General features: G+C 35.7%; 1 protein-coding gene across 4 annotated transcripts; it reads left to right on the top strand.

Annotated features, from left to right (window-relative positions):
* Nucleotides 1–868: 868 nt before the first annotated feature.
* Nucleotides 869–24,179, top strand: PDLIM3 (PDZ and LIM domain 3). 4 transcript variants are annotated; one of them, XM_069013909.1, is made up of 8 exons: nt 869–1,109; nt 6,328–6,479; nt 7,964–8,048; nt 13,839–13,906; nt 17,096–17,359; nt 19,933–20,060; nt 21,223–21,334; nt 22,216–24,179. In XM_069013909.1, the coding sequence occupies exons 1-8, from the start codon at nt 1,017–1,019 to the stop codon at nt 22,403–22,405; spliced, it is 1,092 nt and encodes a 363-aa protein (XP_068870010.1). In that variant the 5' UTR covers nt 869–1,016; the 3' UTR covers nt 22,406–24,179. The 4 variants fall into 4 exon arrangements, with proteins under 4 accessions (XP_068870010.1, XP_068870009.1, XP_068870012.1 ...); XM_069013908.1 differs by lacking the exon at nt 13,839–13,906 and adding an exon at nt 13,212–13,399 and having other exon boundaries at nt 870–1,109; XM_069013911.1 differs by lacking the exon at nt 17,096–17,359 and having other exon boundaries at nt 872–1,109.

Genomic DNA, 24,179 nt, shown 5'->3' with positions numbered 1-24,179 from the left:
AAACACCTGCCTTATTTCTTTAAATGTGCCTATCTTCCTTCACATTCCTAATGTAAGCTGTGCCCCCACCAGCTGACTGTCACCCTGCAAGCTCTTTGTGATACAGATATCCTTTCTGATGGTTCACTTTGAAAGAGTCACCACTATGTGTTTCGTTCTGTCAGGATGTGAATTACACTTTAATAATAGAGGATATCTTGGAAATATTCTTGACAAGAACATAGTTTTAAAAAACTCTAATGAACACTACTATCTACTAGCAAGCCACAAGTAAAGGACAACTACCTTAAAAAACTTAAGATTTCTACAAAGGAAAAAAGACATCATCAGCTAATACCACATTTCTCTTCCTCAGTATGAGAAATATGTATGACATCAGTCCAGATTTTTCAAGGCATTAGGACTGGTGCATGCCATGGTCTCAAGTGACTATCTAAAAAATGCAGCTGAAGGGCTGGGAGGACATTTTAATGCAATAAACTATTACATTACAAATAAGACAAGATGTGAAACGAGACCTTGAGAGGGAAATCCCCTTATTAATATTTCTGTTTACATGAACCAGAGTCATGTACCAAGCCAAAGCACTGCATTGCATAGCTGAATCAAACACCAGCAACATAATTGGCATGATATCAAGCGAGCAACAAGATTGCTTTAAACCAGAACGACGCTGCATCCTGAAGCTTACTGATTATCAGGCTGAGGGTGACGCTAAAGCAGCAGATAAAGTTGATGCATTTGTTGTAAACTTTCCAGCATTCAAGCTTTATTTGTCCGAGTTTGATACTCCCCTCTGTGGGTGGAGAAGCCGAGGGACTGGCTGACGTCACCCAAAGAGTAGGGATAAAGTGCAGTGCCCACAGCTTTGGAATGAGTAAAACTTCTTAGGAGGTATAAAAGGTCGGCTGCCCTGTCCGGCAGGTGCTCTGCTAACAGCACCCCTCCTCCTGCAGCTCAACTCCTCAAATAGACTCAAGGAAAAAAGAACAGTAACCAAGGAAAATCTGCCCACAATGCCACAAAACGTTATTCTCCAAGGACCGTCACCCTGGGGATTCAGGCTCTCAGGAGGAATAGATTTTAACCAACCCTTAATCATAACCAGGGTATGTACTCTTTCCATTTGCTTTCTATTTATTCCATTTAATAGTTGCTGTAGATTTTTGTCCTTTACTTTTCTGGAGTTCAGAGATGCAGACAAAGCTGTGAGCAGATTAAAAGGTAGCTGCTAGTTCTGAGGAAAGCCAGCTGAATACTAAGGGTTTTTACAAGTTTTGTGTGACATGTTTCTTGATTGGTGTAAGAGACTTTAACTGCACTTCTACTTATGTCTCAAAATTAAAGTGCCTTGGCAGCAGAAAAACTCTGGCATGATTTCCCAGGCTTTCAAAATTGCATTTAAACCTACTAAAAGCAAGACCTCACTTTTATGCTTTCCACAACTAGCCTCTCTGATCACTGAGGGAGAAGACTGCTTGGCAGCAGCTCCTAATGTCTGGCAGCTTGTGCTTTGCAGACTATTAATCTGACTATTATTTAATTATATAGAGTTCTGTTTATTGCCAGCAAAGGCAACAATACCTGTTTTTACATATGTAGTGCTTTTCACTTTTATGAATGTTAAATGACTGAGTTATTAGAAAGTTATCCTGTCCTGCATATGAAAGAGAGAGTTATTTGCTGGGTTTTGCCATATTTAGAAACTGAAAGTTTACCTTATCCCCCTCCCCCAATAAATGGCAAGAATTTGAGCCTTCAATCTCTTCCATGGATTTTGAGATATTAGTTGCAATTTAAGAAACCAGTAATTCAATCAATGTAGCGTACAACACACTGTCAACTGTCGTGCGTCTACAGATGTGGATCTACTCAAAAGACAGGATACATATTTCATTAATTTCTATATTTTGAAGATTGTGTTCAATGCACATCTGGCTAGAATTCATTCTCCTTATATTTCTGCTGTTTTGCAGGACCTTAGACACACCAAATGTGTGTTCCATGAGCCTCCAAATCACTATGCTTTTTTGTTTGGTTTTTTTTCTTTTTTTTTTAAAAAAACCTTACACTGTGACTCACTATATACACTATGCCTGGTATTGAGTAAACGTCAAAAGCCTTGAAGGATGGATACCACTAGTGATGTCTTGCACTAAATATGCTTCCAAACAAGAATCAGTAGAGAGTTTAAGGATGATCTTTTCACATATTAACTAGTAAAAAGTAACTTAGTCATTCATTCCAGATTTATAAAAGCATAAAACATTTAATGTATTTTAAATAGAAGTTAATCAAAATTTTATTATTTGACTGAATGTAACTACATAACGAATACTCATAGACTATAGCAAAGGCTTTGGAGAAACAGGAGACAAAAACATTGTATTTAAAAAAAAATCTCTGGATGTTTTGGGGCCTTCATTGCCTTTTATGGGCCTCTAAAAGAAAAATAGTTTCCATTATCTCTAATGAAAAATATTTTAGCAGTGTCTGGTTTGTATTTTCTTTGTGTTTAGATTAAGTGCAATGAAGTTTAAAACTGCAATAACAAAGGATGTTACTATAAATACAACTTTCTAAAGAATAAATTACTTTGCAGTTGACTCATACCTACCAAATGCATCACAAGACATAAGCCATTGGTTTCTGACGTTACAGAAATGTTCAAAATCACATTTCAAGTGGTACAATGAAAAAAAAAAAAAAAAAATATATATATGAAGAAAACAAGGTTACATTTGCTTAGCTCAGGCTTAGGAATATGAACAGTAAATTTGTTTAAAAGTAGTATTTTTGTTGCCACAGCATGCATTCAGAAGAGTCCCTCAATAAGGATTCATGAAATACCCCTTGAAAAATAGAGAACATTTCACAAGATTCACAAGTCTTGCCTCTTGGGGCCTAGGTGTTCCTTTTGTAAAAGGTATCATAAGCAGCCCGTTCACATTAGGCTTAAATGTCCTGACAAGAAAAAACTAAACAATAAATAGAAATTATTTTAAAATACATTCTGAATAAAATAATTGGACAGGTGTTAAGACTGGCTGGCCATATCCTTGTTCAACAAGAGGCAGCTTTTATCAGGACTTACCAAGAGAGACAGACGATGTAAGAGACCATTATCCACCTGTCTAAAGAACAGATGTCAACTTCAAAAGCTCAAATTGCTCTGTTGTTTTGACTGTTTCAAGCAAATGCGAAAACTACAGACTGTGATCACTGGGAGAGAGGAAGAACAGGAGGGGACTAAAAGTTGACATATTCAAATTCTGTTAGGGTCAGAAAAAAATTAATTAACTATAAATACTGAAAACATTGAAATCCTTGGAACTTTGCATAGATGCAAAGAAATTGCATTAATAAAGCTGATTACAGGAACCATTGAAACTTGTGGAGTTTGGAGAGAATGGTAAAGTATTATCAACTCTAGATTTAAGTTCTATTTAATTTTATAGACATTTACCAATCACAATGCAAGTATTCATATTAATTCAATTTTATGTTTAGCCAATCCATCTATAGACATTCATAGCTCTCCTCAGAAAACACAGAGCCTGAAATATTTATGATGCTGTAACATGATAAGCTTTACAAGTCTATTATCAGATGCAGAGAGGTTTTCTTCAAAGTTTCATTGGAGACATTGACCCTCACATGGTTAAATAGTTAGTCCACAACAACATCTGAATGATCAACACATATTCTTGTATTTATCCAAATCTAGGGTACCCAGGATACATGAGTAACAGGAACACCATGCAGACATGGCCTGAAGAGCAAGGCAAAAATTTTCCCAAAGCGACAGTAGAATCCACCTCATGAAGCCACAGTGAGCAAGCAACAAACACTACAGTCATAAAACAATTCTAAGTGTCCAAAATATACACTTAATGTGTCACTAATAAGTCCTTAAGAAAGAGTATCACTTACATTATTGAGGTACCGACAATATCAATATCATACCCATGATATCTTGCACTGCACAACATGGTCCCTTTCTATAAAATTTAGTCTGCAGGGCAGGTGCCTTCTCTGCACCCTATCAGGCCTGGGTACATAGAGCTCAGCACCCCAATCAAGGTGTTAAGGCCCAAGAGACACAACTCAGAAGCTTGGCAATAATCAATTCAGCCAAGGAATAGGAAATACAGACTCCCTTTCCATCCTTGCTCCCACCAAATGAGGTAAACCCATCCAAAAGTGTAAGTGGTATCACAGCAGCTGCTGACAACTTAAAAAACCTGAGAGATTTAGCAGCAGCACAGAGCAGGGCATGTTCTTCTAGCAGTACAGCTGCAGGAGAATGTACTGTGCTAGACAGATACACTACTTTACAAGGCAGGATCATTATCTCAGTGCTTTGCTGCAGTATGTCACAGGTACAGCAGATGATTTTTTGTGACATGTAAAAAACATAATCTGCAGAGTAACCTCTATAAGGGTTATACAAGCTAACTTACTCTTGAGAGGGAACCAAGAATGGCTGGGTTTGCCCAGCTAGGTATTAGAGCATCAACAGTCACATTGAAACACAAGGAATTCTGCTGCAGTTTGTCACTGCAGACATATTCACAACATGCTAAGCCAAGTCAGGAGCAATTCCACATTGAAGGGAGAAGAACGATCATGCACCTCTAACCCCTGTCTTATTATAGTGGTATAAGCAGTCTCAGTGTTGATCATTTACACTTGTAGCTGTTGAAGGTCAAGAAGCAGACAATTTTTGAGATTTCAGACTTAGAATTTATGAACAACTTCCTTGATTCATATTCAAACAGATTATTCAGGCACCTTAACACTTTGTTAAGCACAGAATACACTAGACCATTCTTTTGAAGGGTTAGGCTGTAAAAGCCTGCAGCTGGCTACAAGCACCCACTTGGAAAGTTTGTCTGACTTGATAATAACAAATGCATTGCAGTTTGTCACAGTGACATAAAAAATGAGTTTACATGCTGGAATGAAGAAAAAGATCTCACAAAACAATCTCTTTGATCATTCAGACCTACCTAATGGAGATGGAAAGAGGAGAGAACTACTCCCTTTCACTGATTTTTGCCATTATTTCACTACTAATACAGTGCAACTCATATCAAAAAGCATTTCTATTTGGCGTTTATGTTGACAGTAGCATCCCCTTCAGAGACAAGTCTGCCAGCTTCACCAAAGTTGGGGTTCAGAACATGCTGGAAGTACTGGGCGGCTTACTCTCTTCCTTTGCTGGAAAACTGTGAAACACCACAGCTGAAGAATGTCTCCATAGCATGTTTTCCAGCTGAGATAACACATGCTTTCACTGTAACAGAACCCATAGTGAGAAAAATTCTCTCCAATAGCTTTTTCACTTAAGACATGCCACGGACAAAAGAACTGCTTTTGGAAGCAAGACTATATTGACATTTTTTCTCCTTCACACTGGGATTCATTTACCTACAAATAAGCAGCTAATGTTACTTTGCATCACTCAACTTGTCCCTTCTGCTGTTTGAGAGCTGAATTTCAGAAGCTTATGTGCTACATGCATCAATTTCATGTTGCTGTCTAGGTAATCAAGAGTTGCCTAAAATGGCAATACACACATAAGGGACCAAAATCCCACTCAGTGACCTAAGACCTGTTGTGCATGTGGTATGTGTAAGTGCAGTGGCAGGAGAAGTCACCTTTTGCAGAGGCCTGCAATTCTAGAACAAGCTTCAGTAACATCTGAGGTCATGGCGTCTCTACAATACTTATTTTAAAGCAAAATTATGTTGCATATCAATTATTTTAACATCCATACAGAAGTTTGTCAACTAGACAAAAAAACAAAAAAAAGGCAAGCCTAGGAAGATAAGCTTAGGGCTCTTTCTGTGAATGTCACAGATGGTGGTACATTTACATAAGGTATGAATTGCACCACAGACCACCATGAAGGATCAGGGCCACTGTCACTTAAATGCCATGGGACTTAAAGCTAAGCACTTTAAGGAGTTCAGCAACACAATTTAACAGGTTTTTTCTTCTGCTGGTGTTGTTAAGGGGAAAATACAACATTTTTTCAAGCAAATTATATAATGGCAGTTGAGGAAAAAGATTTAAAGAAAAGTTACAGTAATTACAGAAATCAGAGTGGAAACTAATGCAGAAGTGTGAGGATAATTTCTATCTAATTTGGAGTTATGATGAATAAAACATTTATGTGGTTACCTCACAATAGAACTACAGAGCCTCTGGCAAAGTACCTCCCCCCTCCAACAGGAAATAGGGAAGTGTGGTGAAGGTTATTTTCTCTATCAATTTTCAGGCATGTATGGTGATTAAGCAGTTACATTTTGATCTTTTCAGATTACACCTGGAAGCAAGGCTTCAGCTGCCAACCTGTGCCCTGGTGATGTTATTGTAGCTATTGATGGTCTAGGCACAGAGAACATGACACATAATGATGCCCAGGAGAGAATTAAAGCAGCTACACATCAGCTTTGTTTGAAAATAGAGAGGTACGTGTACATGTCTGCCTATTTCTGAAAGAAGATACTACTCAATCAACAGTACAATTATTATATAGTGTAACTATTTCGAATATTTTGAAGAAGTTCACAAGATTCTTAAAATTATAAGCAACCAGACCTACCTCTTAAACTCCAGATCAAGCAAGACTCCCCAGAACTCTCTGTAGGCACAAAAAACCAGCTTCCCTCAGGTTACTCACAAGGTAATTCTGCTGACTGCACAAGTCCTCTGTTTACTGTCAGTAAGCAAGCAGTCCTTCATGTTGTCGGGAAATAATAAAATCCGCATTTAATGTCAGTTCTTCAGTGACCTCTGTGCTCTAACACTCCCTCAGCCACAGGTGCTTATCATTGCCTCCTTCTCCCAGCCACACATAAAGCTGCTACTGTATCATCCCACCCAGGGAAAACAACATCATGTCAGACTTTGATGGGGGGGTGACAAAGGAGTGAGTTTAAAGCCAATCAATCTCTTTGGTCACAACATACTAAGCCTAATACAGGATTCTCAAAGCAATGTTCAAAACAAAACTGAGAAACTCTGTCTTACCCAAACTGCAGTAATCCAGAAACTTTTGTTTTCACTTCTCTCAGCTAGAGCCAGGAAGAGAAACAACCTGCAGCTTCACATCTCCAGCTGAGTTTGCTCAGCCTGTAATCAGAATCGCTTAGCACACTCTTTCAGCTGTCTCCAAAACTGACAGGCCTAACTGACCTGGGGCTCTCAAGGAGGCACAGCTCTTTATTGTAGTTGACCATGATATTTCTTTGGAACTACACTAAGTGTTTCTTTTTTTTTTTTTTAACAAGTGTTGTTGAATTACTAGACAACACGTCATGGTGAAAAATTCCTTCTGTTAATTCAAGGTTCATTACTATTATGCTACTTTAAAATTAGCTGCCACATTTCACTTTGTCAATGAAAACAGAACTGTAACTGATATTTTCATGTTTACTTCTGCCTACATGACTGAAAGAATCAGCTGCACAACTTCAATTTCCCCTCGCACATACTTTGCATACCTAGATTGTACTTCTACTTTGAAAAGCAGGCTTTAAGTGGGAATTATGGTCTTTAAAGGAAAAGAAGTTGATGTTTACGATTATTGCTAATATCAATTATTCATACAAAATATTCTGGGGACCCAACATTCATTCTATGAACCATTAAAAAAAAAAAAATAAAAAGTTTGGTCAGCTCAGGTCAGAAAGGCACTAATTTCCCTTTCCATTTGAGTTCAGTAACTATTAACAACCTATTTCCCGTTGTTAATAGCATACATAATTTTTTTTAAAGTAGGTACATTTTACATATATTATTTACATATCACTGAAGTATTTTTATGTCAAAACACTAAAAAAGCGTAGAAAAAACTTGCAGATTTCCAAGCTGCATTATATGTTATGGGGACATAAACAACTCTATAGGAATTCAAATTATTTCAATTCTGCCTTTCCTTCTTACTTTCTAGGGCAGGAACTAAATTATGGTCCCCACAAGTTTCAGAAGATGGCAGAGCACATCCCTTCAAGATAAATCTGGAAGCTGAACCTCAGGTATGAACTGTAAAAAGTACCTAACCATTTCCATTTGCTTTTTTACACTCCAAATAATCTCCCTTGTGGTCATTAAAATTCTTTAACTAGAACTTTATCCATAATTGGCCAGTTTAAGCTAATAGGAACCACCATGATTATGCCATATAGGAACACCATTTTATCTGACTCAATGTTTTTGATTTTTCAGCTATAACCAAAACAAAACATTAAGAAGCTACAACACATTCTCATTTTTCTTTAAGAGCCTCCATATTGCCATAGTTTTATTATGGAAGTAAAATACGTTATTTTATTCTGATAAAGTTTAAGTTATTTTAACTCTTTTAGAGATTCTTCATCATATGAGGAAATTCTTCAATCAGGAATAAAGTACCTAAGTGATGAACTCATCAGATCACAAAATTCATTTTGATGTAACAGTCAGTTAAACAGAGAGGTCCATAAATGCTGGATCTCTTTACCTCCATACATTTCTATACCACGCCACAGAACTGAAATTTACAAATTTACACAGGACCCATATACTGGTCAATAAGCAAATCACTCACCACTTCTGACTAGGAAAGTCTCGATCATTGTTTATGACCAAAGCAAATTCAATCCATTGACAGCCATCTCTCTTTTCAAACTCAAACTCAAAAAAAAAAGGTACTGTGAGTCAAAGTCTTCATATTGCCAACAGTTAATTAGCTAGCTACTTCTTTTAGCTAGTCCTTTATTTCTTTGTCATTCCTCCTTAACCTACATGAACATTTGCTGTTATCTCAAGAGCGGGGAGGGAAGAATATTCTCCCGATCCTGGAAGGCCAGGTTCAAAGCAAATATGTCAAAGTATTTATTCTGTCATACCCTAGAAAAAAACTATGTAAGTGCAGATTCCACTTCAATAAATCCTGTGCAATAAATACTTCCACCAATTCTGTTTTCATGGAGACACTCCCAAATATGAATACAGCATTTCAGTGTTGCATTTCTCTATCTTCTTTCTGATCTAAAACTTGCATTAAGTCATAGAGCAAACTCCATCAGAAATAATATACCCTCTTCAGCAGTGGGAATACTATAGAGAAGAAACAAAACTATTTTAAATGCATATTCTTGTGGACGAGCTAGGACACACATTAAATGACTAGCAGTGAAACAAATTCACTAAAAAAGCTACAGAGAAAACCATGCAGGCCCCCATGACACAAGAGTAATCCCTCTGCATGAAAGCTGCATTCCTAAAAAGGACAGTTCCTTAAAAATAGATCACAAGATTTCACTAAGTGCTATTTGGCAGACTATTGAAAAGCAGCCTCCACTGGGCAATCAGAAAACTGATTTCTCCTAGATTAAACAGCCGGCCTTTTCATTCAGTATACCTCTTTTTCGTTCCTAGGAAATTCAGCAGTACTGAGTGTATTTAATAAATAGTAGGCACCAGAAAAGTATCAATGCTTGCAAACAAACATGCTAAACTATTCCTGGAATGTTTTACATTTTAGATTAAATTCTTCCATCCAAGTATCCATTACTCTCTGTGGAAAAGGAAATACACATAGCCTATTTTTCTACAATTGCTGTAATTTAAAGCTAAATTTTACAGCATATTTAGTCACAGCATGAGACCCAGAAGCATGTATACCAGTAGAGAAAACAATAAAAAGTTTCTTTAATCTCAGATGGCAAATTTTTCCACAACTACAACCTGCGCTGTCCAAGTCTTATAAGAGTTTGCTGAATTCTAACAATGAATACAGGCACTGAAGCCCAGATGAATGGAGAAAAATCCAAAAGCAGTAATGTGTTACTTCAAATGTAAAACTCTTTTACCCAAAAGTATTGCATGCATTTACAGAATGTAAAGTGCAGAAATGGAAAACCACTGAGTTCTATTTCTTCTATTTATATAATAACCAAAATTACTCAAAAGATCATAGATCTTAGAAATATATAAGACTTTTTTCACTCTTGTCAAATAGACATTTCAAAATTCACTAAGAAAGTTAAGAGAAATTAGTTATTTAAAATACATTATAAGCCAACTAAATAACAATAACAAGAGACAACTTACACAATCTTCTTAATAAGTATGTAATTTAAGTTTGTAAGCTGATAAAAAAAAGCTACAAATGAATGTAAACCCTATCTTAAATTCAGCAATGTGGCCAAATATTTGGCCGAAGAATGCTTACTTCAGCTTCAATGAATGCAAATTATTCTACAGATACTTGGAGATGGCTATGTGAAACCTGTTAAACAATTAAATGCTGTGCCTACTTACAGCTATGGAACAAGGAACCTTCACACTGTAGCAAACTTCTGTATCAGTCTGAGAATCTCCCAAGAGCCATTTGGAGATTGATACAGGCAATTGTCAGAGCACAATGAAAGCTCTCACTATTTCTAAATCTGAGAAGAGAAAACTGAGGCAACAATTCCAACTTACAGCAATAAGCAGCTGATTGAGAGCCACTCTTGAAAGCTACACACATAAAAAACAGCCACCCTGATTTTGTTAGTCTGGAGGAACCTAGAGTGTTATGGATAAATAATAGGAAATAACAGACCACTTGAAGAATCACTAATACAATCACATTGTATTCTGAATAAAAGCAATTTAGAACATAAGGTTCTCAGTTAATATAATTAGAAAACAAAACCATCTAAGTGCAAATTGTATCATAAAATTATTTTTTAAATGCTTTCCCCTATATTGTCAAAGTAAAAGAATACAATGACTTGTAAATGTTTTCTGTTACAATCCCTTTAACCTCATTGAAAATAATTTTGTATTCCTTACCACCGTTTCTTGAATTGTTTTTATTTGAACTTTTCTTTTTCACTTCTACCTTTGCCTTTGAACATTTTATTCAGTGAGACTAGACTTTTGGCCATAAAGGAGATTATACATTCCTGGGAGATATATTATGCACATAGATAAGTATAAAAATCAAAGAAAAACACAATACATTGTTCTAAGAAATAAGTTTATAGTCTATTACCATTTATAATCAACTTTTGAAACACTGTAATTGTGCTGGGCTAGTTTTGAGGACCTACCTCTCTTTGTAACAGCATTCAAAGATAAAGATCTTAGTCACATGACACCTCCAAAATGTACACACTTGTGTCCTGTCACAGCAATTAACCCAAGGAATGCCATCACATGGGCTGTGATGGATGCATTTCTACAGGCTTTTGGGGCTACATTATTTCTATTCCTGATGTGGGTAAAAAATGTAGCTAGCCCTGCAAAAAAATCAGTCAGTTGGAAAAAAAAATCAATAAATTAAGTACTGTAATTCTCAAATATTCCTAATTAGAAATTTCAATGACTTCTAGTTCTCATTTAGCTTTTGAACTTAAAGAAGACTTTTCACAGATTCAATGAGATCAAATAAACACAAGAGCTGGACTATTTTTGCTGCTGTATGTTCTGTCACTGACATTTTGTATGAATAGATGAGTTATAAAGAAAACAGAATTTAAGTCTAACTAACTGCAAATACTTGTTTTGCAACTGTTACATTGTAAACATGCTGCTATGGTGCCACATCTTCTGTTCTGTTCATTTCTCTATGAGAAATGAAAAAGGGGGATGAAATTACAATGTTCTCAGTTGGTTTTGTTCGTTTTGTATCATACATGGATTTGAATCAATTTTAAATACTCTGACATTAATATCTTTCATGATAGCCATAATCCTAAACACTATTAGATTATTTCCATTTACTAATATATTCTGTTAACTGCAACTCAGTTCTATTAGACAGAAAGAAGGAATTGCAAGTAAAACCTTCGTGCTCGTTTATCTGATTGTTGCTTTCAGTAGCCTCTTAAAGTGCAATGCTGCTAAACATTTTCATTTAATAAAACTGCTTTTTACTGTTTGCATTTTCTGGTTGCATATTCTATATATCCATGACTTTTCTTTAGTCTAATCCAAAATATATTTTGGAAACTGTTGTATAACAATCATACTCAAAAACAAAGCCAAATTGGAGAACTGGAAAAGATTTCTATGAAAATTGAAGTATTAATGACCTGTGCTATCTTAACATTGGAAGTTCGAGTCTCTAAAGAAAAGACCAATTCAGGCTGTAGAAACCGATTTGTCAGAAACAAAAGCTTTTTATTTCATAAAGATGGAAGTTCAAATGCTCTCAACAGCACTGTTTCCAAAGAGTAGCACTTGCCATAAGGACGAGGGAATGGACTTCAGCAGTTAATGCTCTTCACCCACTAGGGTAAAAGGAAAAAAACCCTCGGCAGATGTTGACATTAATTTTTTTCTAAGTCTCAGTTTCTGAGGCTTAGGAGTGGACTTGAGCTGGAAGGGCCTCAAAGGACACTATAATAAATACACAGAATACAAATAAGTGAATGCAGTCAGAAGTCTTTATCATTCCTGGCCAACCACTACAGAAAGACATTTTAGGTTATCCGAAAGGCCATCAGAGATTTTATTTCCAGACCTTATCCCTTTGAATTCCACAAACTGAGGAAATTATCTTGGCCAACGACAAAAAAAAAGTATGGCAGAATATAGGCACATAGGTATAATGATTTCAAATTTAGCCACTTCTGGGTTTTACTTATTTATTATAATTTCACATTAAATTATAGAACAGTGAAATTTTTGATACACAGATATACTTTAAAGATGAAATACATTCAGAAGAATATCCTCAATCTGATGTATGTTCAAGACTTTATTTCAGTTAAAAGAAGCATTTAAAATTACGTGTTTTCTAGGCAAGGCATTTACAATAAAATCACACTTTTGGAAGTCCCTCTATCAGTACGTGATGAAAATGCAGAAGCTAGAGACTAGCACTAAAGGAAAGCAATTAAGATAAGCATACATTAAGTGTTTTAAAAGAAAAATGTAAACAGTGTCAAATCTAGTGAACAATATGAAAGGTCACTCTAATATTCATCCCTCTCTTTTCTTCTAAGCCTTCTGCTTGCCTGGAGGCAGGAAAATAATGTGTGTGGCTCAAGTAATACATACAAAATTCATGGAAAAATATAATATGCTTGCACCAGTTAAAAATAAAAGAGTTGCAAAAGTAAAAATGCAGAGATTAACAATACTGGTGGTGTCAGTTTTACTCATTGCTAGCTTTGGTGTGCATTGTAGCTCTGTGTGTTTTGTCTGCCTATCATGTACAGGAATTCAAGCCTATTGGTACGGCTCACAACAGAAGGGCCCAGCCTTTTGTTGCAGCAGCAAATATTGATGACAAAAGACAGGTAGTGAGCTCCTCCTATAATTCTCCAATTGGGCTCTATTCATCTGGCAATATTCAAGATGCACTTCATGGACAACTGAGGGGTCTCATTCCGAACTCATCGCAAAAGTGAGTATCAGTATTTACTTACAATGCATGGTCATTTGTGGTGTATCATTATCTGTTCTGTTTTAAATTTAAAAGTCCAGCTCTTGCTGTTTTTTCTGAGAATGAGATTATTCATTATCCAAAAAAAGGGCGATCAAGGAAACATTTTTTTCCAGCACCGAGAACTATCCATTCAGCTTTCTAGCAGCAACGCTGCAGGTAGCTAAAGTTTGCCCTCTACACTGGGCTGCAACAATACCTTCCAACCTTTCCTCCTGTAACTGCACTTTACTCTGAATGTTTCTGAACACTGCAGTGATTGTAATTTGAGCACCAGGAATGAACAAACTAAACATGGTTACTTCGTGGTTAAAATTTGTAAACTTTGTTAGCTGCTTTTTAACTAGAAATGAGCATTTGTAGGTCAAAGAAAGCTATTTTATCTCTTTTTTCTTTACAGGATATCAACTACTTTGAACACAAGCATAATATTCGGCCCAAACCTTTCATAATCTCAGGCCGAAGCAGGTTATAAACTTTGAGTGCTGTGCTGGATTTGACGCATGGTGTTATTTTTTTTAATGGATGGATACTCACCATTGATGTTAATTAAGATTTCTGATGCATTTGAAATTTACTTATAGTACTAGACAGCCTAATGCTGAAATTAAAAGCAAACAAACAAAAAGAATTAAATGGTTGACTTTAAGAATCCCAGCTTGAAATTCAAATTTTTATTTCTGAAAGTAGATCTACATTCCCATCTCAGTTATACTGATGAGAATCTGAAGTAACTGTAGCTATGATTCAGTTTACAGCGTAGCACCAGATACTGCACACTTAAAGATCTTTGGCACTGTGAACTTCTTCTGTCCAAATGCAATGTAATTTGTTAACTTGCTAAAAAAAAGATAGCTACATATTACATATATGTTGCATATTACATATAAATAAAAGACAGCTAGAGAGTTATAAGCTAGGCCATCCAGAGATTTCAAATTTGCATTTCAGCCGACCTCTGCCCAGAGGGCAACCTACTGCTGAGCTAAAAATAAGAAAACTGATGCCACAGATATGTAAAGCCCCAATGCAGAAACTCTTATATACCTAAATCCATCATTTTAGTGTAATAATCCTCTATCTTAACTGGTGATGAAATTCCTTACTACTGTTTTCATTATTACAGAGGAGACAAAAACAATGTAAACTCTGTGGCTGAAAACATAAGGAAGCTCAAAAGAACCTGAGGGATGAAATATCTTGAGATGTGATCCTTTATCCTTTCTAGCAGTAGCAGTTATTGCTAGTGGAATTAGTGTTCTACATTTAATTCCGAAAATCAAAAATGCCTGCATTTTAGTTATACTAATTTAAGTCTGAAAAATGAGAGCAGAAAAACAGGTTGATAAATTATTCCATTGTACAAAGGACAATCTCATATGGATCATCACTTTTGAGAGATGCCTTATATTTGTCAGTCACCTAACTCTAAAAGATGGTCTCATCCTGCAAACAAGAACTATCAATGTAGAACACCACCACAGTGGAGAAAAGCTGCTCAAGGACAAAACAGTCCTTAGAAAACATCCCTGGCCCCTAACTGCAGACAGCACTTACATACTGTACCAAAACTGGCTTTGGGACCACTAGGAACCATGAAAATGTTGAAGTAAATGGCCATTTACCAGCATTCAAGATGAAGCAAAAAATACCCCAACAACAATGCAGGAAGTTTAAGAACTTCAGTGGGGCAAGGTCTGTCCAGTGTTCTAGCACTGGGGAGGTCTGCACTTGCAAACTGCAGAATCTCTGACACAGGGTGTTACATCTACAAAACCTTGGTTATCACAGTTTGTCTGCTTTTTCCATCAGTTTGACTTTATCCGCTGCTAAATACAGACAAAAAAACCCCCACCACCTTGGCTCTAAATATCCCTTTAAGACAGACAGCTGATGCTAAATAGGACTTTGACTAAAATAAGAGATGATTGTGGACTGTGGGTTTGAGCTTATGGATTGGACATTGGACAGAATTTTGGACTCCACTCCGGTGAAACTAACTGGAAATTGCATTTAATATATAATATATTTTATTTATTTACCTATAATTTATTCTGTTTTAATAGTACTTTGGCTTCACACAGCAAGAGCAAGAGTTGTGCTTTTGCTAGTCTTTTCCTGCTTCCATTTACTAACACTGTTAGCACTGACAAAACTTATTCTACTGCAGGATCTAAAGGTGGTATTGTTTCTTCTAAAAGAAAATACTGCAAACATGTATGTTGGCTGTGTGAATTTTTGGGCTGTCTCATGCTTCGTGATGATGCACAACTATATTTGCATTAAGGCTTATCTACCATTTCTGGAATGCTTTTGTTTGACATGTCTTTGATGAAAAAATATATCTTTCCCTTTAAAATTTTGAGAAAGTGGTTCTGCACAAATTCCACTCTGAGTCAAAGGGAGAATTTTGGGTTGTCAACTCCACCCGAGAGTAGCTACTGGACAGAGTTCTGTACTATCAAACTGGGAAACAGAGCATTGTCCCAGGTTTACACAGCTTGGAATGAACTAAACACAACCCTGATATCAGGTTGGAGGACAGAGATGAAGCATTTATTGTCCCACAGCTCAGAATATCACATAAATGGTAACCAATGTCTGTAGAAAGATTTGGTTATGTGCTGTTACACAGAAACAGTAAAGAAATATCCTGTAACAAAGAAAGCCTCTGAAGTACTATAGAGAGAAGATTGAAGTGTTCAAAATAGTGATACTGAAAAAGACTTCTGGTCTAATGTTCACATTCTTTTGCTAATCTTTTTCCAGATACATTGAATTGGTGTACAGTAACTTCAGTAACATCAAGCAACACTAATATTTTTTAAAAGTTTACATGTTATTTTTTGTATATAAATAATATGTAAAGTCTACTTCAGAAACAGTAAAATTAATTATCTGAATATGTACCCATTGTTCTTGTGAAGGACCACTTTACATTCTACTGGAAACACTGTAATTTAGAAAAGCAAAAGTAATCCTGGATGTTTTAGTAACTTTTCTTCTTTGCAATGATCAACAAGTATTTTTTTTTTTTAATTGTTAAACTAGTTTTAAAAGATTAATAAATATCTTACTCTAGAATTTAAGGACATCTGGGAAATGTCACATTCATTATTTTACACTACTTCACAGTAGCTTTTTGGCAGGGGAGTGAGATGATTGTGAGGTATAGAACTGGAATGATGTGTCTAGGATTCCAGTGCTGCAGGTGTTTATTCTGTCTCTGACATGGACAACTCACATAAACTTTTGTCTGCTACCCTGTTTACAGATGATCAGAATTACTCACTTAGAACAAAGAATTTTAGGGAGGCTTAATTATTCCTCAATAAAACCTAGCATTAAAAATGTAAAATAATGTTATATTCTGAATTATTTCATCTATCAAAGAATTTTTAGTATCTTTAAAGAAAACGCATACCAGAATTTTAAGGACTGCTTTACAGCTGGCCTTGATACTTTTTACAGGAAATCTATTTTCAATGGCTACACATACTTTTGCTTTTCTCCACTTTCTGTACTTTTGGTTTTTTGAGCCTGTTCCATTCATGCTTTCCAGCCCTGTTAACATCACTGTATCGCTGTACTTTTGTCTCTGTTCTCTATAATCCAACGCACACTGCACACTTTCCTGCACTCTGGCCATTAACACAGTGGATGCAGCACTCCTTCGGGGCTGGATTGCGGCAGTGGGCGCAGTACCCCCTCTTCAATTAGCACGGTCAGCTCCATCTGCCCCACCGAGCTGAAAGCAGTATCAAAGATGGCCCCTAATGTCCCCCTGGAAATGGAGCTTCCCGGTGTCAAGATTGTACACGCTCAGTTTAACACACCTATGCAGTTGTACTCAGATGACAATATCATGGAAACACTGCAAGGCCAAGTTTCTACAGCTCTGGGGGAAACACCTGTCATAAGGTAATTAGAGCAGTATCTGTAATATTTATGAATACACAAATTTAAAATATATCAAAAATCATGAGCTTTAATTTTCTACAAAAAAGGGGGAAAGGGTTAGAGAGAAACTAAGTAATTTGAAACCATTCAATATTTTTACTAAAATACTAGCAATTTCTGGGTTTTAACTCAAAGTATTAAAGGAGCCCTCCAGAACATAAAAATAAGTATTTCATAGGTAATAATCTTAGCAGCTAAAAAATGAAAAATGATAATACTACCTGGACTATTACCTGACTGACCACTCCAAATCAAGATTCTGATTCCCTCCAAAATTCAAACTGTTTATTACTATAATAATTATTTATCTAATAATGATTTAATAATTCCCTCTTATTAATAACTAATAAAATAATAATAGATAAAATTTATTTCCACTGTTGAAATTCAGGTTAGGAAGATTAAGAAATTTTATAGATGGTTATAGTGTTCTAGATACTTAACTCCCATTCTAGTCAACTCATTCAGTACAACTAGCTCTAATCCAAAAAGAGGCAGAATTTACTGTGGGCCTACATGTCTGACTTACAAATTTTATCCATTGCACACCTAAAAGTCAGGTAGGAACCTTACATAGATGGATAACAATTATGATTATACAATAAAAAGTTTTAAAGCACTATTCATTATTTTCAGGAGGCAATTCCTCATTCAAGCTGCTTTATCTTTACTTTTGCATAATAGTAGCCTATTTTCCTGTTTTAAAACAGTACTTAAGTTAATAATTCATAATATGTATGGTATAAAATAAAGCTGATTACTAATATTTTAAATAAGCAATAATCACTGGCACCAATGAGCCTTCTTCAGCACCTTGGCTGCTACTAACCAAAAAAAACATATTTATATAAAAGTATTTAGGTTCATCCTATTTGATGAAAAGAAAACTGTAGTTCATGAAGTCTTTGCAGAGTGAAGTTACTCTAATGCTTGAATATTTATGCTCAATCAGAACAATTCTAGAACAATAAAAGAAAAATCTGCTGGTTCATTATTGTGAACTACTGGATTAAGCCCAAAGCAATCAGATTTCACACTGCCTGTGACATCACCAATTTGAGAACCTACCCTCTACACAGGTGTGAAATGTCTCTTGCTGTGGGATGGTTTTCACTATGTATGCATGAAGAAATGTAAGATGACACATTCGTGTCTGGGTTTATTGCCTTCTGTATGTAATTGCATTATCACTTGTTTTATATTTAGAAATATTTTAGTGAAGAGGAGAGAATTCAGGGGTTTAATTAAACATTGCCAAGAATTGTAAGAACTAAGCTACTCCTGTTTATTAAAAGCTTCTGACAAGACAAGAAACTGATAGTTTTTTCACCAGCTTAAAGGTGGCTCAAAGAAATCTACTGATTGATGAAGATCAAAAAATTCACATAAGCAACAGGGGTCACTGTCCAACTGCTGCTGCTCTTACTGGCCCATTAGGCAGTTTGGATGCTATGCTGGGAAAAAAACTGAACCACTTAAAGCAAAACCCAGTCTAATTCTTTGTGGACAATAGGAAGCCAGTTGCAACAGGAAATTTAAACTGGACATTTGTGAGTGCAGCTGTAAGATAACAGACTTCATCAAAGTAAATTTGGATGTTTCTAATTATCCCCAGTAGGTGTTTGAAATTTACAGATGCAACATATTCAGTCTAATTCCTGTCAGTGCATGTAGTCCTCTACTCTTCCTCTTGACTATTTAGGATGTCATTTATCATGAACAATTCAAAATATTCAGCACAGTTTAAAATGCCATGAAATATTCTCATTAAAGTCTTTGTCTCACAGGTCATTTGAGAGTCAGCCTTCAACTGCTGTTTGGACAATAAATTACTTTATATTTTTAGCATAAAATTGACATTGGAAAAGAAAGCCATGTCACATTTTTATTAAATTAAGAAAGAGAACTTCTGTTTGTCAGCATTCACCTTGCAATGTTTCCTATTATGCAATACTTATTCCATTCCTTTTTGTCATCTCCATAAGTTAAATAAATAACAATTATCTTAGCCAAATAATCACTTTATTACCTAGTGATCAAGCTGATTTAGAAATCATATTCTCTCAAAAGATTTGACTGGTTAGGTTTTGGCTGACCTACCTTTACATAGTAAAGGCATGAGCTGTGATTTTAACAACATTCTTGAGGGCAGCTGCTACAAAAAGGGAACTTCTGGATACCATAGCAAAGAGCACCTGGTAATACAGCACGTGATTACAGGAATGAAACTACTTTGAGATTAAAGGGCATATTCTCAAATGCCAGTAGGGCCAAAACAGTAATTATGGAAATACGTTAATGAGTTTCTAGATTTATTTTTGTAACAATTGCACTGATTTAATGTTTTTCAGCACTTTTTAGATCCAAAGGAGGCTATATAAAGCAATGCTACCTGGAAGAAAGAGTTTTTCAGTAGTTGTAGGCACATCATCTTTATGTTTGTTTCCTGAATCATACTCTGTGCCTGGTAGAGCTGTTGCTTTAAAGTTATGTTTGATAAACTGTTTTATCTGCTCTTCCTCCCTTTAATACAGTGACCCATCTCCCAGCTCAATGTCTCAGTCTGACGTGTACAAGATGCTGCACACCAACCAGGAGGAGCCCAGTGAGCCACGCCAATCTGGCTCCTTTAAGGTGCTCCAGAATTTAGTCTCCGAGGAAGGTGGTTAAAAACAACATGTTCTACCTGTTCAAATCATTTTAAAATGTTTGTGGGAGGGGGGAATCTGAGAAGAAAATATGAGAGATTAGAGATACAAGAATTTTTGAAAGCCCAAATCATTCTGGACCTTATAGCTACCACACCAGTCTCCTGCCATTTCCCCTCCCTTCTTGTACTGCCAGCAGTCTCCTCTGTGAACACAGTGCAGGTGTTGATAACATTTTCCAGAATCTCTTCTCAGATTTTAAGATCTTTAATATACAAAGTTGGCTTTAACTGAACGACAAAAAGTTTTATCTGAGAGAATTTTTGGGACAAGCTGCTTATACTCATGACACCAAGAAAGAAAATGCTCTCTTCCACATTGAGGAAAAGAGGAATTTAGACCAACCCCTGAAATCCCCTTAAAACCTATTCCCTCTTCATTCTAAATAAAAACTGATGAGGGCAGTCATATTTCCTTCAAATAAGGCAGTTTTGAAAACAAAATTATTTTGAAAATAAAATTATTAAAGGCTGCAAGTTTGTCATATTTACAGTAAGCATAAGAGTAAAATACAACCAAATTTAACTAAAAGGTAAATATTTTAAATTTTAATGTTTATATGTCAATATTTACTAGAGAAGTCAATATTTACTAGAGAAGGAATAAACACTTCTAATTGTCTACATATATATCATTGTGGGATTTTACTTAGCACTTTCTTAGCATTTTGCTATTATTTTGTATTCATATCATGTTACTAATCTTTCCAATTTGTTGTACAGTTAGTTATATAAATGAGAAGCTTTCTAACAATAGGTCTTGATTATGTTATGTTTCTATGGTAAAGCCCCCTCCTCCCTCTCTCCTATATCCAAGACCTACTATCAGAGAATTTGGTGATGTCCATGAGGCAGAGAGCACTGCATATACAATCTTTTTTGTACTTGCTTTTTGGCTACAGCTACACAATATTTCTCCTGATTCCAAAGAGGTGGAATCTGGCCTACTAAACTTTTCTAGTGAGACTGAATTGTTTGTTCATATAAGTGAAAGCCTGTAAATACATCCAGAAGTGTATGTACATCACAGAAAGTACAGAAAAGTGTAGAAACGTACTTAATTGCATCAGATGCTTTTATATTAGCCCGTACATAACAGGATTGTTTTGTTTCTCAGATGGGCGCCCTGTGGGAACAAGAAGTGTGAAAGCACCTATAACAAAAATGCCTAGTGCCTTGCCTGGTGCCCAGAAAGTGCCACTGTGTGACAAATGTGGGAGTGGGATTCTGTAAGTTGTTTCTTTTTAGTTTTAGAAATCCCCAGCTCAAGCACACCTCTTCCTCAAACACCACTGCAAACTACAGAAGTGCGTTCCCATAATGCTTCTAGAGAACAGAGATATAAAAATATATTGTTCTAAATGTCAAATTATAATCTGTACCATCAACAATTTCAATACAGATTATTTTAGTTTTCACAACGTACCATCGAGGTTTTAACTGAGATTTCTCAGGACCTTTTGCAAGTCAACCATTAACACATATGTACTGAAACGAGCTGTTGTCTGTGCTATGCTGTGTCAGGCTGTGAATTCTCAAAAACTTCTTGTTAATGCAGAGCATCCTTATCCCAACCCACTGGGAGTATCCAGAAAGCTCTGTAGACCTATTTTAAAACGATCAGATTTCTACCTGACTAACATCACTAACTTCAGCAAAGAACACAGATAATGATGAACTGAGAGAACACAAAGAAAAAGCAATGCGGCTTTCAAACTCATTTTGTCACCCTTTTGATAGGCCAAGCTGTACTTTCTGTCTTGTAACCAAACTAACATTTTCTTCAAACTCTTGATTTTCCAATGCTCGTGAACTATGTGATCAACTCTACAGCATTTGATGTCACCTATTCAAACTCAGCATCCAACATTAAATTATATAGTAGTTTCTAAAACCATAAGATGAACAGCTGTAAAGACTTAAATACCTAGAACATACTTTGTATCATAGAATCATAGAATGGTTTGAGTTGGAAGGGACATTAAAGAGCATCTAGTTCCAACCTCCCTGCCATGGGGCCTTCTAATAGACCGGGTTGCTGCAGTTTCTCTTCTCATTTTAAATTCATATGAATTAACTGGGGTTTTTTCTTCTCATTGTTTCCATTTAGAGGGACAGTGGTGAAGGCACGTGATAAATACCGGCATCCAGAGTGCTTTGTGTGCTCTGACTGCGATCTCAACCTGAAACAAAAAGGCTACTTCTTTGTGGAAGGCCAGCTGTACTGTGAAGCGCACGCACGCGCCCGCATGAGGCCACCAGAGGGATACGAAACAGTTACGGTTTACCCAAAATGCTAGTCTTAGCTTAACACACAAATATATGCATGCACACAAAAAGCCTTTACCAGCTTAGAACTGCAGTACAAGTGTCAGGACTTCTGCCTAAATCCAAAGTAGCAGCTTTTAAACCTTTCCCTGTGGGATTCTGAGAGAGGCGGAAGTCCTTATTAGCCAGCAATAGCGTATTATACCAGCAAAATTCTGCTAAAATATTGTTTTTGAAACTGTCAATATAACTCAAGGAAGTATAAACTAAACCAGATCTCCTGGAATACAAAAATGAGACAGCTGAGGTATTACGTGAATGCTACAGCTTATACAGAAGTGCTGTAATCTAGACATAATCTTTACCATAAATTAAGTATTTGTGCAAATATCAACACCATCAAAGTCTTACAGGCTGGGCCACTACAAATGAGAAACTTGACAGATTGTTAGAAAAGCAGCTATTTTACACGGATAGTTCCAAACAAGCAGTTGTTCATGTCTGCTATTATTCAACTAGCATTAATGTACACCCCAAACATGTTTTGCTTACTTTACTCTGAATTTGGGGTTATACTGCCTTAATTTTCTGACACAGCAACTGTGATAAAGAATAAATGTCAAGTCACACAATAAAATGGTTAGTGTAATAAAGACTGGTTAGTATGAAGCAAAGCAAAAGTTCTATGTTGTCTTAATGATTTTGCAATGATATCAGCTTCCGTATCACTTTGCAGAAAATTGTTCTAAGGCATGCACACACATAAATTGATTTTTTGGAAAAAGAACCTCACACTCTAATAGGAATTCATTGTGAATTGAGAATGAAAGCAAATTTTAAAACCTTTCTGCAGAAAATGATACTGGATTTTTGTATCTCCATCTTTCAATTTCCATAATAGAAACAGTGGGGAAATATAATCACAATACCTTCGTTGCTGGTAAATTAAAGCTTGGACAATTTAAAAAATAAACTTTAATTAAAATATGCAAAGGCAAGGTCTTTGATAAAAAAAAAGCTGGTGAAGTCCAAAAGAATAAAAAATCAAAAAGCTGAAAGAATACAGGTTTGTAATCAATTTCTGAAACTTGTCAAAGACTACATTGCATTCTGGTAGGTGCCAGCTACATAAACAAAGGGCAAACTAAACTTAGCATTTTTAGAAAATATCAAAACAAGTCATAATTTCTTTATCAGGGTATTTTGAACTCACTTTAAAGTAGAAAAATCAACAAAATTTAAATCAAGTCCACAAGACTAGCAAAAAAATAACCCAGTGACAAACAATCTTATATACTTTTCCCATTCTATAATGTAAGAAGCCTATAATGCAAGTAGAATATGGAATCAAAAGAAGTTATACATACTTTAAATATTTTAAAAATTCACGAGTCCCAAAGACTGAAATACAATGTCCACATATTCAAAGACTTTTCAAAATGTCTTAAAAGTATTATTTCAGAATTCAAAAGTTTTAAAAGTGGATGTGTCACTACATTTATTACTTACTTTTCTACATCAAAAGCAGGGATAAAAAAAGTGTTGCACCCTTTTCAAGGTTAGTTCCTAAGTTATTTTTGGGCACAAAAACATAATTCTGCTCCTCAGGTATCATGGAGACTATGTGTAGTATTAATATTTTTCCATTGATAAAGCCCATAAATCTGAAAATCCTTTTGAAAATAAGAGTGCACATAATGATTATTTTTACAAACTTAAAATGTCATTGGTCTTTTAATGTGTGTTTACTGTTCATGTCTTTGTGGAGTAACCAAAGGTAAAAATAAATCTACTACATACGATAAA

Source organism: Aphelocoma coerulescens, chromosome 4 (assembly GCF_041296385.1).
Source record: "Aphelocoma coerulescens isolate FSJ_1873_10779 chromosome 4, UR_Acoe_1.0, whole genome shotgun sequence".
In the NCBI taxonomy this organism is placed as follows: Eukaryota; Metazoa; Chordata; class Aves; order Passeriformes; family Corvidae; genus Aphelocoma; species Aphelocoma coerulescens.
This window is presented reverse-complemented; position numbering and strand designations above follow the sequence as displayed.